General features: G+C 43.2%; 1 protein-coding gene across 1 annotated transcript in view; it reads right to left on the bottom strand.

Moving 5' to 3' along the window:
• Positions 1-18,320, bottom strand: part of LOC126095266 (fat-like cadherin-related tumor suppressor homolog) — an 892,347-nt gene that overhangs the window by 259,818 nt on the left and 614,209 nt on the right. The window contains exon 4 of the mRNA XM_049910026.1: positions 16,622-16,829. Within this exon, the coding sequence (XP_049765983.1) occupies positions 16,622-16,829 (208 nt within the window). The remainder of the gene's footprint in view (positions 1-16,621; positions 16,830-18,320) is intronic.

Here is an 18,320-nt window from a genome sequence, read left to right as displayed (position 1 = left end):
TGTCGTGCAGTGATTCACTACAGCTCATCATTCAGTCTATCATTCTTGCACCGCAGACAGAACAAAGCCGGGTTATCCGTTGAAATTTAAGAACCTGTTGTAGCGCCTAAATGAACCTGTTGAGAAAGAATTAAGGTCAGTTTTCATTACCAAAATTTCATTTAAATTCCATAGACCCATTTAATGACAGGGCACAGTTTTTGTTACGGAACAATTAGCCATTGTGTGTGACTGTTTTATGAGAAAGTAATTTTGCGTATTACTGATATTCATTCTTTACATTCATTTACAGATAGTTAGATGCAGTTCAGATTAATTGGTATCACACACATCAAAAGTAATTTGCACAGTTATGTTCGTGGTTAAATGTGGGTAGCAAAGGCTATCCTAGATCTGACACTGTAATTGCAATTTAAAAGTACTTTCTTTCACATTGCTAGCGAGAGGTTTTGCCACAAACAGTTTCCAACTAGTAATTATCAAGTAACAGCGTATTTGTTTTACTCTGAATGTGCTGCAGTGACAGGAGACGTCAATCACTTCTTTTTCGATTATGAACTGCAAACCAGGCAGCTAATTGCGTATTACAATTATTCAGTTCTCAGCAGCCGTTACCAGCTAATATAGCAGTTCTCTTTCCTAAAAATAACACAGTGGCGTGCAAAATTTCAGGACGAATGTTACTTTCACCTGGTGTGTCACTGCCGAGTTACAAAGCTCTGTGAGTCTTAGACCGTACATAGAAAGAACTGTGCTCCAGTATAGCACGCAATAAGACGAACAGAAAAGACAATTTTATTCTACCACAACAGTTACACTGATGTCACCGCTATTTGCGATGGTTTCTTTGGACATTACAAAAGGCGACAAACGGTTCTTAATGAGGTGTGCGGTCACTATGGAGGCAATGCTCTGATGTTGGACACAAAGTTGAAAGGAGTTTTTGTGGTAGGCAGTTACATTCCTCCACCAGCTGGAATGTCATTGGTACATGTGGAAGTGTTGCAATACGTCTCCCCAAGGCATTCCGCACGTTTTCGATTGGATCTACGTCGGGGGTTCAATTGGCTCTAAGCACTATGGAACTTAGCAACTGAGGTCATCAGTCCCTTAGAGTTAGAACTACTTAAACCTAACTAACGTAAGGACATCACACACATCCATGCCCGAGGCAGGTTCGAATCTGCGACCGTATCAGCAGCGCGGTTCCGGACTGAAGCGCCTAGAATCGCTCGGTCACAGCGGCCTGCTACGTCGGGGGAACGGACAGGCAGTTCACTCGTCGAATATCCTTTCGTTCCAGAGCTGTTGTGCATTGTCATCGATGGTAATGACGTCAGGGCCGGATGCGTCACTGAAAAGACGCGCATGGGGGAGGAGTACAATGTCACAAAACATTGGCTGCAGACTGTACTATGTTCACAGATTTGGAGGTCAGGACGTCCATGAAACATTATGCCTTCTCAATGGTTCAGATGGCTCTAAGCACTATGGGCCTTAGCTTCTGAGGTCATCAGTCGCCTAGAACTTAGAGCTAATTAAACCTAACTAACCCAAGGACATCACAGGATTCGAACCTGCGACCGTAGCGGTCGCCCGGTTCCAGACTGTAGCGCCTAGAACCGCACGGCCACTCCGGCCGACATGCCTTCTCACACCATAAGACTGTGACGTACCGTCATACGGCGAGAGTTGGGAACAGGTAATGCACCTTGGAACATTGTCGAATATGATCGTCTTGGTGACCCAGATGATATGGTGTGGGGAGGAATACTGTTGCATGGGAGAACTGACTTCAAGTCTTTGTAAACGGTACACTCACCGGTAAACGTTACTGTGACACTGGACCCCTTCCCCATGTGCGTCTTTTCTGGGCTGCATTCGGCCCAGACTTCATTTTTATGGATGACAATGTGCGACTGTATAGAACTGCCCAAGTCGAGGAACTCTTCTGACGAGAGGATATTCGCCGAATGGACTGACATGCGGCGTCCCACCTCCCCCTCCCCCCACACACACCCACTTAAATCCCATCGCGCATGCGCAAGATGCATTCGGGAACCTAACATAACCTAACCTACCAACGACCATCCAGCAATTGGCAATCGCGCCGGTGGAGGTTTGGAAGGCCCTACCACAAGAAATCCCAGTGGCCAAGGTCGTTTGCACAGCAAGCATAGCTGTCCGTAGCGAACACACCCCCTATTCAGAATCATGTCTCGCCTTTTTTAATGCCCAGGTTACCATCATAAATCGTGGTGACTTCAGAGTAAATATTGTCTCTGAATAAAAGTCATTTCTGTTCGTGTCACTGTGCATTTCTTTCATTACCTTATGTATTATACTGCATTAGTTATTTCTGTGCATGGCCCAAGTTTCATCGAGTTACGTTGCTTAGCAGTGACACATGATGCTCCCAGCGAGGTGGCGCATGGTAAGCACACTGGACGCAGATTCGGCACGCCGGCGGTTCAAACCTGCGTCCGGCCATCCTGATTTAGGTTTCGTGACGGTACGTCACATAAATGGACATTTGGAGAAAAGTAAAGGAAGGTTTTGTTGTTCGACTTGTGAATTATAAATTATATCAAGACTGGGTATGTGTGCGCGATGTATAAGAAAGATTAAAAAAGTTAAATAATACCACCAAAAATCACAAACAGCGATGTGATATAAAAATAAAAGAACATTCTTTTTATCTGTGTAATGAAAATGAACATGACCAGAGACTATTGCTTTACTGAAAGCGATCCTGTTTTTGTTTCGTCTAGAGGTAGGCCACCATTGTAGCGCTGGATAATATTTAGTGAAAGTTTGGTTGTAACTTAGTAAAATATACTTACAATTGTTATTGGAAAGTGTGTATTATTGACTTAGTTGTCACCTCTCATGATCGCAACCATTCACTATGATTAACAAAGTTTTTGCAGAACTTCGTAGTGCAGGGAGCTCATCTCCCCTAGCAGGATGTCGTCGGCCATTTCGCTGACTGTATTATTTAATTAAAATTTCATGTCATAATATTAAATGTAAATGCGAGAGACTTCTCAATTTTGAACTTTCATTAATCTCAAAGTTAAAAAGCGTAGCGATAAATTTCATTTACTAAAATTCACAGCACTGAATGAGTTCAGTATGTTTCATTTTGGCCGCCTAACAGCAGATGAGATTCTCTCCAGTTTTGCCTTGCAAATAATGAACAAGAAATATTGAAAATCATTACATTCCGCCATATCTCTGTTAATTTTTGTGTAGTTTGGTACATAAATAACCAGTAGCCCCTGAGACCCATATTAATAATTACAGTTTGTGTAAGAATAGGCATAGTTTCTTTTCTAAATAGAAGCGCTCACGCAAACTATGTATTAGAAGGCGGTGAGTCGCTCGTTGTGTTTAAAAAATATTGTATTGTACGTACTTCGGGGCAACCGATGTCTGTACGAGTGTTATCGCGGTATAAGTAAATGAAGTCTCATGCTAGCCCACCATATTCAAAGCCACCCAACCAAAAGCATAAAAAAATTATAAAAATAAAAATATATAATTGTCCCGTGATAAAGTGCATCCACACACACATACATATACACGTATACCGGGATAGTTTTCCGTGATTTCCCTAAACCGCTTCAGGCAAATGCCGGGATGGTTCCTTTGAAAAGGCACGGCCAACTTCCTTCCCCATCCTTCCCTAACCCGAGAGGACCGATGATCTCGCTGTTTGGTCCCCTCCCACAAATCAACAAACCAACCAACCAACACAAAATGCGAGCTACATTCGTCCTTAAATTTTTCCCACCAAAAATAATTGTGAAATTTTTAGATAAATGCCACAGGTTGCACTCTAGAAAACTCCTAAAGCACTGAGCGATAGCTGTATGGCCTTCACGAAAAACAGGCAGGCCGTCACAGGCTCCATCTTTTGGCTATCTTCCTCTTTTCTCCGGTGAAAGTACCATCGTGTGGCACCCATTTCCAGAATAACGACGAGGGGAATTTCGAGATGAAACGTTTCCGGAACAAGTGTCGAATTCTACAAACAAGGTCTCCGCCAAACCATTCATCACTGGGAAAAACGTGCCGTCTTGATCGGTGAATATGAGGACGACTTACGTTACAATCGGGTTTCATGGTTGCAGCTTCATTTTTTCGAGGTGATAGAACTTTGAGACTATCTCTCGTATTAGGTGTGTGTTCGTGGTGTTTTATTCAATCTCACTAGGCCATCTTATTCGTGATTATAAAGTTCAGATATAGTAGCTCAGAGTGACTTCAGGGGGCTACCTAAGCAGACACCACCCCACCTTGTCTTAAATCTGCAGACACAGTCGCCCCTTTGAAAAAGATCAGTTCTGATGAGAAGCTGGGACCATCCCTCACCCCCTCGCCGTCGCCCCTCTGCCGCCACAACTGGATAACTGCCGATAAATAGCAAGCAGGCTATCGGACTATACCGTCTCTCTCGCGCCGCAACGCGCGCCGGACGCACATATTACTCGCCCACACTGGCTGGCATGGACGTGATTATATGTTTTCCAGGCACGTCCGGAATAACAAAATGATATCTGCTGCCAACTTGTTTACTGATGTAAATGGCCAGGTAATTACGCGCGCAAGTTTTCATCTCATGTCGGAACCATTTTTTTTCTCCCTTCTTTCCCCCCTTTTTTTCCTGTACTCAATCCAACAGCAAATTGCTCGTTACGTGTTTACCACCAGTCTGCGACAAACACTAAACAACACTAATGTGCGCAAATACCGTGAAATGAGGCCGGCAATTGACTCCGGCCGGCCAGAAATAACAGACTCAGTTTTGTGGGCCCTGGCGGAAACAGAATGTTGTGTGGCACCGGACGCATGTTCGTTCTGCGTATTTCTTCATAACCTGTCCCATTTAACCTGCAAATGAAACTAAACAACGCATGCCGCACAATTATACTGCAACACACTTTCACAATTAGTCGATAAAGTGGTAAAATGGCAAATAGACACGTTACGTCTTGTATTAATGTTGTGTTATATTGTACGAGGGTCACTCCAAAAGAAATGCACACTATTTTTGTAAAAATACAGTTTTCATACTGCATGTGTGAATGTTTTACAGTGTACAAACACAACCTACCCGCTTGTTTTCGAACTTAGTTCAACCTGTTCCCGTGAGTGGCGCCGTCGCAGCATGTCTTCATGATGGCTGCTACACTTGACGTTCGTCAGAAGCAACTTGCCGTCATAGAATTCCTGTGCTGTGGAAACGAGACAGTGGGAAACATCCACAAGAGGTTGAAAAAGGTGTATGGAGATGCTGCTGTTGATCGCAGTACAGTTAGTCGGTGGGCAAGCAGGTTACGTGATGAAAGCGGGCATGGCAATATTGAGGATTGTCCTCGCAGCGGCAGGCCTCGTACTGCACACACTCCAGACAATGTGCAGAGAGTTAACGAATTGGTGACTGCTGACACACGCATCACAGTGAACGAATTGTCACGCTACGTTGGGATAGGGGAAGGAAGTGTTTGCATAATACTGAAAATGTTGGCGTTAAAAAAGGTTTGTGCCAGGTGGGTTCCCAGGATGTTGACAGTGGCTCACAAAGAAACAAGAAAAACGGTATGCAGCGAACTTTTGGAACAGTACGAGAATGGTGGAGATGAATTTCTTGGAAGAATTGTGACAGGTGATGAAACATGGCTCCATCATTTTTCACCAGAGACGAAGAGGCAATCAATGGAGTGGCATCATGCAAATTCACCCAAGAAAAAAGAAATTCAAAACCAAACCTTCTGATGGAATAGTTATGGCTACGGTGTTTTTCGATTCGAAGGATTCTTGCTTGTGGACATCATGCCAAGTTGGACGACCATAAATTCTGATGCATATGTGACGACACTGAAGAAACTTCAAGCTCGACTGAGTCGTGTTCGACCACATCGGCAAAAGCAGGATGTTCTGCTGTTGCTGGACGATGCACGGCCACATGTCAGTCAAAAAACCATGGGAGCGATCGCAAAACTCGGATGGACAACACTGAAACACCCGCCTTACAGTCCTGATCTGGCTCCATGTGACTATCATCTCTTTGGGAAACTGAAAGATTCTCTTCGTGGAATAAGGTTTGAAGATGATGACTCCCTTGTGCACGCTGCCAAACAGTGGCTCCAACAGGTTGGTCCAGAATTTTACCGTGCGGGTATACAGACGCTGGTTCCAAGATGGCGTAAGGCAGTTGAGAGGAATGGAAATTATGTGGAGAAATGAAAATATTATACCTAAAGGATGTATCTACACACTGTAAAACTTTCAAACATGTAGAATAAAAGATGGATTCAAAAAAAAATAGTGTGCATTTCTTTTGGAGTGACCCTCGTACATTATCTGGTAAAAAGTGTTCGAACACCTATTAGTGGATATTAACATTTGCCTTTATGAGGGCTTGAACTCTGCTAGGCAACTTTGAATAACGGGTCTGAATGAATATGGAAGATGTCAGCCTCTTCTTCCTCAAGACCTGAAACCAGAAAAGTTAGTGATGTTGGATGCTGGGATCTGGAGCGGATTAGACGTTCTAAATCCCAAAGGTGTTCCATTGAATTCAGGTCTGGACGCTGAACAGATATGTCCATTTCAGGAATGTTATTGTTCACAAAGTACTGCGTCACGAATGCTGCTTTGTGACAGGGTGCATTATCGTGATGATATAAAGAATCATCGTCTTCGAACTGTTCTTCCACTGATGCAGTACACAAGAGGTGGGCAATTGTTTTGGCTTGGAGGTCCCTCTGTGGAACTGGAGATTGGCGACAGGCCGCACCTTTTAAAATGATTGCATTGATCAGTTAACTTTAGATTTCAGCAAAGGTATAAATGCACCATAAAAATCGATAAATATAAATAAAACAGCCATACATTTTTTTATTTTGCTAACTGCATATCATCTACATCTGCAAGCAAAGTTAATTTAATGAGACAAATGTATCCTGTCACACTTTCATACAATTTTTTTTAAAATCAATAGTGAGATTGCTTGTTGAGATCCTCATCACAGCCCGCAAATGAATGTCTATCAAAGAACATCGATATTTACTCTTGTCTATCTTTAAGCGAGAAAAATTTTGGTCGCAAATTTTTGCAGACCCAAATATGTGGAACATTTTCCCAGCAAATTTCTTCATAGTTGGAAATTTTTCAGCAGACAAAGATTTGCAAAAGTTAACTAAGGTTACAGCATTAGAAATTTCTTTCACAGTGTAATCTGACTGAATATCAACAAGTTCAAGCTGCAGCTCCTCAGGTGATGTGTCAATATCAGGAGCAATGAGACAAGATAGCAAACTGAACGGAGACTCAATTTTCTTATAGTACTGAAAAATTTTTGTGGACTCGTCCTCCAAATTCTGAAGCTGATCCCTAGTCTTAGCACAAACACTCTCAGGCACTTTCTATTTTCCTGATGAAGGCTAATGACTATAACTGCCTACACCGGCTTGCCTTGCATATAGACCTAGTCTTGCTTTCAATGATTTTACATGCGTTCACATTTCACTTGCTAACAACCTCTTTTTCTGCTATGTCACATTCAGTTTCTCAAGGATTACAGATGCAAACACCATCCTATACCTCCACTTCTCACATCCTAGTTTTGTAACAATATCGTGAGATACCTCCTTATGTGCAGAAATAAAAGCATTTCATTCTGCAACGCCCAGACTCTTTTTAACATTGTGTCCAAGCTCAACCATTTCACACTGACCATTTCACAGTGATGTGATAAATTACGTCTTCAAACGCTGCCCCTGTACACCTCAACAAGAGATCTGAACTGCTGATGGTGGAGTACCCTTGCTCTCACTGTGTACAAGGCACCGACAACAGACTCTACCACACGCTTTAAGACCGGTGTAGCATTACAAAGGCTCTCCTAGTACAAAATTCTATGAAAAGAAAAAATCTCAGTGTCTATATCTTGTTCTTGTAACATGTTTCTTAAAAGCTTTCTCATGCCTACTGCACATTTTTCCCACAGAACTCTGGTAATGCCTACCATTTTCTTCCAGCACAAGCCACTTTTCTCCACAAGATTCACAGCACACTCAAGCAAGTCTGACGAGGGGTTGTATAATTAATTGATTCTGGGGCAAGTAATTGCTTTGTGATGACGAAACATTCATTAATTGCTTGAATAAAATGGGTAACTGTGCAGTGTCTTTGTTATGTGCTCTTATGCACTCCCAAGGAAACCCAAACAAAATATTTGCTAGCGCTCTTCAACTGTTCTGTGAGTTCGTCACTAATTAAGTTAATGCGCCACATTATTCTCCTTCTTGTCAGTGAAATACTTTCAGTATGCCATCGGAAAAAAGGCTTGTGGCATTTAGCAAGCAAGGGTATAGGCTACCGTGAAACTTATTTCTGTAGCGCTGTTTTGAAGTGTAAATAATGTTTGTTGGTTCATCAGCCTTTTCACATACTCCGCAGCTTTGACTTTTCGTTAATCTTTGAAAACTTTGCAGCCACATTCGTTATGTTCTGTACCGTATGTCGTTACACACTGTGCTTATCAAACACGGCCATCGTTTCATGACACAATAAATACAATGCTTTATTCTCTGCTTCACCAAAGAGATAAGTGTTTGGCCATTCTTTATGAAGCACACGATATTCGTAATTCAAAAAATGGTTCAAATGGCTCTGAGCACTATGGGACTTAACATCTGTGGTCATCAGTCCCCTAGAACTTAGAAGTACTTAAACCTAACTAACCTAAGGACATCACACACATCCATGCCCGAGGCAGGATTCGAACCTGCGACCGTAGCGGTCACGCGGTTCCAGACTGAAGCGCCAGAACCGCACGGCCACACCGGCCGGCTATTCGTAATTGATTTCACGTTTTTTCGGAGTGTTCATGGTTCCACTAAAGACTGAAATTTATATACTTACTATTGCACAGATAATATGGAAATAAACCAAACCAACCGGAAATGCACTGCACGTTGTACAGCCCACGCAAGACTAGTTGACACTCTGCGCGCTGGCTGATGGGAGCGCATACTTATCGACGTGGTTGTCCCAATGGAAATCTTCGGTCGCCCACGAGAAGAAGATCGCGGTTCAAGGCGGATTTTTCTGAGTGTCTTAGCGGGCAGCACATAAACCATTAGCGCGTCGCGTGTGGGCCACAAGCCGCTGTTTTCCTACACCCCACAATGCTGGAAAATGTGTTCATATCTTTCCTCGTGTAGTGTTTTATTGTGCGCACCCAAACCACGAGAAACACTCCACACCGTAACACCATCTCCTCCGTAATACATTATTGGCAACACATGATGATGATGAGGTCCAATACTCCGTGGAGCGTAGGGGACGATGCGGGAGACCCGCACCGCCGTACTAGGCAAGGTCCTAGCGGAGGTGGTTTGTCATTGCCTTCCTCCGACCGTAATGGGGATGAATGATGATGACGAAGACGACACAACAACACCCAGTCATCTCGAGCCATGGAAAATCCCTGATCTCGCCGGGTATCGAACCCGAGACCCCGTGCGGGGGAAGCGAGAACGCTACCGCAAGACCACGAGCTGTGGACTGGCAACACATACAGGACGACAATTATTGAACTATATGAAAAAACGTAAATTAGTTACAAACTACGGCGTGCACACACTTTATTCAACATGTAAACGTCATTACCGATATTCGGATTTAGATTATGACATGTTCGATATGCCTGCCATCATTGGCGATGAAGCGGCGCAGATGAATAACTAAATTCTGCATGACCAGCTGAAGTGTCGGAACATCGATGCTCTCGATGACCTCCTGAATGGAGATGCTTTCAGCTCAGCAATGGTTTTGAGGTTACTGATGTATCTTTAATATAGACACACAAAAAGAAGTCGCTTGTGTTCAGATCCGGAGAAGATGGCGGCCAATCGAGACCCATGCCAGTGGCCTCTGGACACCCCAGACCCAGAATGCGACCCCCAAAGTGCTCCTCCAAGACATTAAATACTCTCCTGCTTCGATGGGGTCGAGCTCCGCCTTGCATGAAGCACATCTTGTGGAAATCAGGGTTACTTTGGATAATGGGGATGACATCATCTTCCAAAACCTTCACGTACCGTTCGGTAGTCCCGTGCCATCAACGAATATTGCACCGATTATTCCGCGACTGGACATTGCACACCACACAGTCACCCACTGAGGGTGAAGAGACTTATCGATCGCGAAGTGCGGATTCTCAGTCCCTCAGATGCTCCAGTTTTGCTTATTTACGAACCCCTCCAAATGAGAATGGGCTTCGTCGCTAAACAAAACCATACTGATTCCCATCATGCCCCATGGCGAACCGTGCAATTTGAACGTCCTAACGCAAACTGTTCAGAAACTGTGATGATTTTATAGCTGTCACCTAGTGTGACGGGGGGTAATGCTCTCCAGGCATTCGCCAAACTCAGACCCTCCCATCGCATTACCGCAGGATGTGGCGCGATTCGTCACTACCAGTCACTCGTTCCCAATCTGGCGTCGTCCTTTACTCCACATCGACTGTCGGTTAGCTTTGACTACAGAAATATGTTGCTTACGAGGAGTTGTTCGACCTTTGCATTCCTGTCTTTTGCTAGCTGGACTGCTGCGTGACATTCTGTAGCTACCTGGACTGCTGGTAGTCCTTTGGAACTCACGAGTGATTCCTTTCACTGATTCCACGCGATTATTTACAACCACACTGCTCAATGCTCGACGGTCCGTGCCCGTCAGTATGTGGCGTCTGCCCGGTCTCGATTTAGCCGTGCTTCCATCCTTCGCGTCTGCACTACACAACCGCATCATTAAGAGTCGATCTGGGCAGCTTTAGAGGGGTTCAAACTTCCATGATGGATCTGCTGCTCAGGTGGCATCCAGTAATTAGTCTACATTAGAAGCCACGGTCAGAAAACACTCTTCATACTCCAATACAAATAATGTTTCTACACATACCTGCAGAACACGTAACAAATCTTACATTACTGTAAATATATACAGTAATCAAAAATTTTCGTGGTACTAAACATGAATAAATTTTAATGTAATGTCATCATCAGTGTTCAAGTACCACATAATGATTTCACATATTTTCTTATCCACATTTATTTCTCAACCATTTTGCAAAATAAGCATGTAACGCTTTAACCCACTGGCTTACACAGCCGGCTCACAGCCGATCGTTGGTTCCAAATCCGTTATTACATTGTCGAGCAGCTATACCTTCTTCCTAGTGTTTCTTCTTCTCTGTTAATAGAAGGCGATGACTGTTATATACCGTTAAAAATCTGAGAGATCAATCTATTTAGTGGTGTACACACACTCGATTTCTTTCGATAATAATTTGCGAGTTATAAGCAATCGTTTTCAGCCTTTGTTAGGTTCATACCCCACAATCCATATCAAGACAACACCCTCCATAAAATGTGTAGTGTGCAAAGCAAGGGAGAAGAAAAGTGACACACGTTATGAGTGTGAGAAATGTCTAGTGTCGTTGCATATGGGTGTACCACACCAACAAAAAGTTCTAAAACTATATTATCTTCAATCTCCTAATCATTTCAGGAAATAGTAGGGACGGATTTGTAAAGAATTCTACCAAAAAATTATATAATTTTGAGAAAATTGTGTAAGACAAAGTATGCTGATTTACGTAAATTTAAACAGTAAGTATAGCATCGACAGTGGGAAAAAATATTAGTAAGTCAGTGGGTTACATAACAAATTCCCATTTCTCTATCTGTATTCAATCCTGTACATTTAACGTAATATACTTTTTCAATTTGACGTAACAGTATACGCTTCCTTTCCCAAAATGCCATAGCTTTGTAATATATCTCTGTAATGCAGCATCTTTGACACTCATGTGCTTTGTAAACATTCCGTATTTGTTTTCATTCGGTGTGGGTGAGTCAAAACATGAGGTACGCATAGGAAATTTGTTTTGTGGCCCAAGGAAAGTGTTAAATAATGTTACATCACATGTTTTTGTTTGAAAATACTGCCAACATTACGAATACGATTCGTAGGAGGAAACCTGTGAAAAAAATTCTCCAAACGGACATTTCGCATAAGTTGCAATCTAACACAAGTTTGTAGCAGCCATCTTTATTACATTTTTGTAACTGTGAATTTTTGATTATCCTAGAGCAAACCACCAGTAACCAACTCTTTGCATGTTTCGACAAAAGCTTGAAGCCCGTCTCGTAATAAACTGTGTAAATTCGAAACCGGTAATGGTACTTTGTGAACAAAGTAATTTAAAAACAAGCTGTGGCTGGTCGCTGTACACGATAAACATTTCCTTTCACACAACATCCAGGGTCTCCAACCATGTCTTTAACTGACAAAACTGAATTACACAAATAATGGTCTTGTAAATAAAAAATTGGTTTCAGTTGCTCCAGACTTTCCTGAGTTGTGCTTGTACGTCACGTCCTTCTAAAACCCCTACCCTATGGTAGCTAGATGGTTCTTACTCCCATTGTTTTCAGATAGTAAGCTACGTAAGTAACAGCTTTGGTTGAAGTCTATGCAGCGGTTTAGGACGTACATACTTAATACGATTTTCATAAATATAATACTGAAAACAGGTTGCGTGCAAAGCCGTAGATCATAACGTATGGAGAAGTCTGGAAGACGCCTGTATCGAACAGCGGACAGTAAACGGATGCTGATGATGGTGTTTATGACGATCACACTGTACTGTTATTACCTACTGTGTTACTTTGTGTTTTGTATAAACTTTTATCAATATGAATCATCAGAAGTACTATTACTGTAATAAGAAGCCGGCTGCGTGCTCCTTATACAGTAGTGGAAATCAGTATAAAGGCAGGATTTCTACGGGAGTAATAGTCAAGATCTGTAGCATACTGTATAGAATTTATTATGAAAATAGTAGATGCGTAAAAGACATAAACAGCCATGACGGAATGACATAGTTTCTTTCATAGCACGAGTTACAAAATACGGAGTTTGCATTTCCTGGGTGGAAATTGGTATCAAGGCATTCACTGACCCGTTGTGTTATTGCATTGTTAGTACTTTGTGCAAACTCCGTTCTTCCTAATTACCTCAAAAAGTCTCTTTGGCATTGATTTGTTTTTAATGTTTGCAATTATTTAAGTGAAATTGCCGCCCACTCTTCTTGTATCGCACTTTTCAGCTCACATCAGGGCTCACTGCCTTCCATTGCGATAAACACGCCTTGCAAGTATTACCCAACCATTTTCCACGGGCATCATATCTGAGCTACGTGAAGGCATCGATCCCTTTATCTTCAAACCACTTTTTTGATATAGCAGAAACATGCACGGATGCATTATCTTGTTGAAACATTAGACTTACGTTCCCTAGTCATTCATAAATTCTAATCAATTCTGTCTCTAGCATCTCATTGTAATGTTAAGAGTTCACTGTAGTGTTTATCAGTCACGCAATGTGCGATTTACCTTTAGTGCAGAAGGCTCCCTGAATCATAACATTTCCACCACCAAAATTTCTGCTCATTCTTATCTGCTGCTCTGTTCTCATATCATGTCACTAATATTGAAATCCATCTGGCCTCTCAAAATTAAACTTCTTCTCATTACTGAATATCACTTTATCCCATTCTAAAGCCCGTGACGTATGTCTTTACACCAAATTCCATTATAGCTATTTATGTATGTGTGTTAGATCAGTTTTTTTGCAGTCGTTTCTTGAATGCAAGATATTTGTCATTTGACAAAATTCGTCCAAGACGTCTGGTAGTTACTGACAACATTAAACCAGCAACAAGCTGACAAGAATAATGGGCTGTGGTCATGCATTGCAAATGGAAATGTTTCAGTGCCTCAAATAATTTTCTACTTACCCTGTATTTTATGTTCTGTTCATATCGTGTGTCCAGTCTAGCGAAATTATCAATCACTCCACTTAAACTGTTCAATTTCTTGGCGATCTGACTCACACATTTCCTTGTACCCACCAATTTTTGCTTTCCCGTCTCATGATAACTGTTTTCCGTATGGCATCATCACAATCGTGGTTTGGTTTATGCACACAATAAGTGCCGTTATTAATAGTGTCTGTTTCCTGTCTATAGTAGGAGCACATACACACGCAACTAACACCACAAAAACCGACTACCTTTATACTGTTTTCCACCCTCTATCACCCGAATCGTTGATGTTTTGTTATATACTGTAATCCTCCTGGACAGGTCTTGGAAAGCCCATCGGTACTCATCGACCGCCGTGTCATCCTAAGCAAATAGGCGTCACTGGATGCGAGCATGCGAGGGGCTTTCGTGACCGGAACCGCTACTTGTCAGTCAAGTAGCTCCTTAACTGCCCTCTCAGGGCCTGAGTGCACCCCACATGCCAACAGCGGTCGGCAGACCAGACAACCACCCATCCAAATGCCAAACTTGCCTGACAGCGTTTAACATCGGTGATCTGACAGGAGCCGGTGTTACCATTGCTACAAGGCCGTTGGCCCTATATAATGTAATAATGACGTCATCTGTGATACCATTTCACTGCATTGCCAGTATACTGAAATTCATACACTACTGGCCATTAAAATTGCTACACCACGAAGATGACGTGCTACAGACGCGAAATTTAACCGAAAGAAAGAAGATGCTGTGATATGCAAATGATTAGCTTATCAGAGCATTTACACAAGGTTGGCACCGGTGACGACACCTACAACGTGCTGACTTGAGGAAAGTTTCCAACCGATTTCTCATACACAAACAGCAGTTGACCGGCGTTGTCTGGTGAAACTTTGTTGTGATGCCTCTTGTAAGGAGAAGAATGCGTACCATCACGTTTCCGACTTTGATAAAGGTCGGATTGTAGCCTATCGCGATTACGGTTTATCGTAACGCGACATTGCTGCTCGCGTTGATCGAGATCCAATGACTGTTAGAATATGGAATCGGTGGGATCAGGAGGGTAATACGGAACGCCGTGCTGGATCCCAACGGCCTCGTATCACTAGCAGTCGAGATGACAGGCATCTTAGCCGCATGGCGGTAACGGATCGTGCAGCCACGTCACGATCCGTGAGTAAACAAATGGGGACGTTTGCAAGACAACAACCATCGGCATGAACAGTTAGACGACGTTTGCAGCAGCATGGACTGTCAGCTGCGGTTACCCTTGACGTTGCATCACAGACAGGAGCGCCAGCGATGTTGTACTGAACGACGAACCTGGGTGCACGAATGGCAAAACGTCATTTTTTCGGATGAATCCAGGTTCTGTTTTTGGCCGCGTTTGGCGACATCACGGTCAACGTACATTGGAAGCGTGATGGTATGGGGTGCCATTGGTTACACGTCTCGGTTACCTCTTGTTCGCATAGACGGCACATTGAACAGTAGACGTTACATTTCAGATGTGTTACGACCCGTGGCTCTACCCTTCATTCGATCCCTGTGAAACCCTACATTTCAGCAGGATAATGCACGACCGCATGTTGCAGGTCCTGTACGAACCTTTCTGGATATAGAAAATGTTCGACTGATGACCTAGCCAGCGCATTCTCCAGATCTCTCACCAATTGACAACGTTTGGTCACTGGTGGCCGAGCAACTGGCTCGTCACAATACGCCAGTCAATACTCTTGATTAAGTGTGGTATCGTGTTGAAGCTGCATGGGCAGCTGTACCTCTACACGCCATCCAAGCTCTGTTTGACTCAATGCCCAGGCGTATCAAGGCCGTCATTATGGCCAGAGGTGGTTGTTCTGGGTACTGATTTCTCGGGATCTATGCACCCAAATTACGTGAAAATGTAATCACATGTCAGTTCCAGTATATAAATTTGTCCAATAAACACCCGTTTATCATCTGCATTTCTTCTTGGTGTAACAATTTTAATGGCCAGTAGTATAGTATTACACACACACTGTGCACAACTATACTAGCCGACAATATTAATTTTCATACAAATATCCATTCCTTTAGACTCGTTTCCACTACTGCAAGGGGCAGACAAATTAAAACGAAACATATGGAAAAAAGTAAGTAAACATTCAAAAGTAATGGTCATAACTGTTACTATAGTTATCCCACTGTGAGATAAGACGGCCAATACCTTTATGGAAAAATGTTTGTGATTGCCTGTGGAACCATGTTTGTATCCAAGTGTGCATTTCTTCGTCCAAAGCAAATCAACGGCACGAATGTCTTTCATCATGGTTCCAAAAATATGGAAATCTCATGAGGAGAGATGGGGACTGCATGGAGGATGTATATCGGCTTCCCAGAAAAACTTCTGCAGTGTACTCGAAACAATATTGGTTACAAGTGAGTTTTGAACCCGCGAAGAAAGACATTCACGGCTGTCGTTTTGCTTTGGAAGGAGAGGTGCACGCCTGGGAAAAATCATGGTTCTATAGGCAACTGCAGACATTTTCCCTAGAAGCCACTGACCCTCTTGCCTCACAGCGGGGTAAATGTGTTAACAGTTATGGCGATTACTTTTGAAACAACGAGCAGAGTCTTTACTTTTTTCCCATATGTCTCGATTTTATTAGGCAGCCTCTTTACACTAAACACCAATAAATAAAATAAAAAGAATGGTTGTGGTAAAGCCTCGGTACTGACCTGTGTCCGAATCAATGACGAAGAGGTTGTCCGGGTTTCCGGCGGAGATGCGGAACGAGAGCTTCTGCGAGGGGTCCCGGTCGTGGTCGGACGCGGTGATCCGCAGCACGGGCGTGCCCGGAGGCGAACCCTCGGCCATCTGCGGGTAGTACACCGGCTCCGTCGTCATCGGCGTGTTGTCATTCTGGTTCAGCACCTCCACCAGCACCTGCGTACACACAAACAGATTACCTGCAGAGTGCGCACCACACAGCGTTCCAAATAAGCACTTTTATGAACACTGGCCACAAGTTACAATTGGGTGTCGGACCAGGACTCAAAGCCCAGTACTTGACTTTCGCGAACGATGCACACCCAGTGGAATGCACACAGTGGGATAAATATATATTAACAGTTATGACAGTTACGCCGCTCGGGATTAGCCGAACGGTCTCAGGCGCTGCAGTCATAGACTGTGCGGCTGGTCCCGGCGGCGGTTCGAGTCCTCCCTCGGGCATGGGTGTTTGTGTTTGTTCTTAGGATAATTTAGGTTAAGTAGTGTGTAAGCTTAGGGACTGATGACCTTAGCAGTTAAGTCCCATAAGATTTCACACACATGACAGTTACTGTTGAAATAATATACAGTTTACTGTCTCAGAGAACACTTCGCCGTGACAATCTACAATTTTCTTTATCAGTAGAATATGCTAATTCAGGTGACACAGGCTTCAAGTATTTACTGAAGCCCTCCCACTTAGAATAACAGGTAAAGGGGCCTCTTTTATTATGTAGATCTTTCCTTAGTCTATCGCCCGCATCTCGTCGTGCGGTGGCGTCCTCGCTTCCCACGCCCGGGTTCCCGGGTTCGATTCCCGGCGGGGTCAGGGATTTTCTCTGCCTCGTGATGGCTGCGTGTTATGTGCTGTCCTTAGGTTAGTTAGGTTTAAGTAGTTCTGAGTTCTAGGGGACTGATGACCATAGATGTTAAGTCCCATAGTGCTCAGAGCCATTTGAACCATTTTTGAACCTTAGTCTATCACTTCCTTCTTACGAATTTCCTTTTTGAAAATTTACTTTATATATAACATGTTTTTAATTAACAATGTAATCATGTAATAGACAGTAAAAATAACAACACTGAGAGAAGCTGTAGAAGAAGACGAAGAGTCTGTCTCTGCAGCTCGTTACTAGTTTTTAGAAGCAAACGAACCACCATAGTTACCAGGTGGTGGATTACTCTGTACCGTTAGTAAATAAATGTTATTTTTTGGCTGCGTTTCGTTACTAGTGGGAATATTTTACATGGTGATGATGATAAGGTTTTGTGGGCGCACGACAGTAAGGTCTTCAGCGCGCGAAAAAGATGTAATGAGATGAGTGTGCAATATGTTACAACTGTATGTACTGAAACATTATTAATGACATAATACAGGGTGTTTCAAAAAGATTCATCCCATATCACAAGACTATATCTTCTTCATCATGGACGGTCAATAACTCTGTGGTGCTTATGCACAGGTGTGAATCTGTCTTGCCTGACTGCACACGCCGGCCGGAGTGGCCGAGCGGTTCTAGGCGCTACAGTCTGGAACCGCGCGACCGCTACGGTCGCACGTTCGAATCTTGCCTCGGGCATGGATGTGTGTCATGTTCTTAGGTTAGTTAGGTTTAAGTGGTTCTAAGTTCTAGGGGACTGATGACCACAGCAGTTGAGTCCCAT

Source organism: Schistocerca cancellata, chromosome 8, assembly GCF_023864275.1.
Source record: "Schistocerca cancellata isolate TAMUIC-IGC-003103 chromosome 8, iqSchCanc2.1, whole genome shotgun sequence".
NCBI lineage: Eukaryota > Metazoa > Arthropoda > Insecta > Orthoptera > Acrididae > Schistocerca > Schistocerca cancellata.
This window is presented reverse-complemented; position numbering and strand designations above follow the sequence as displayed.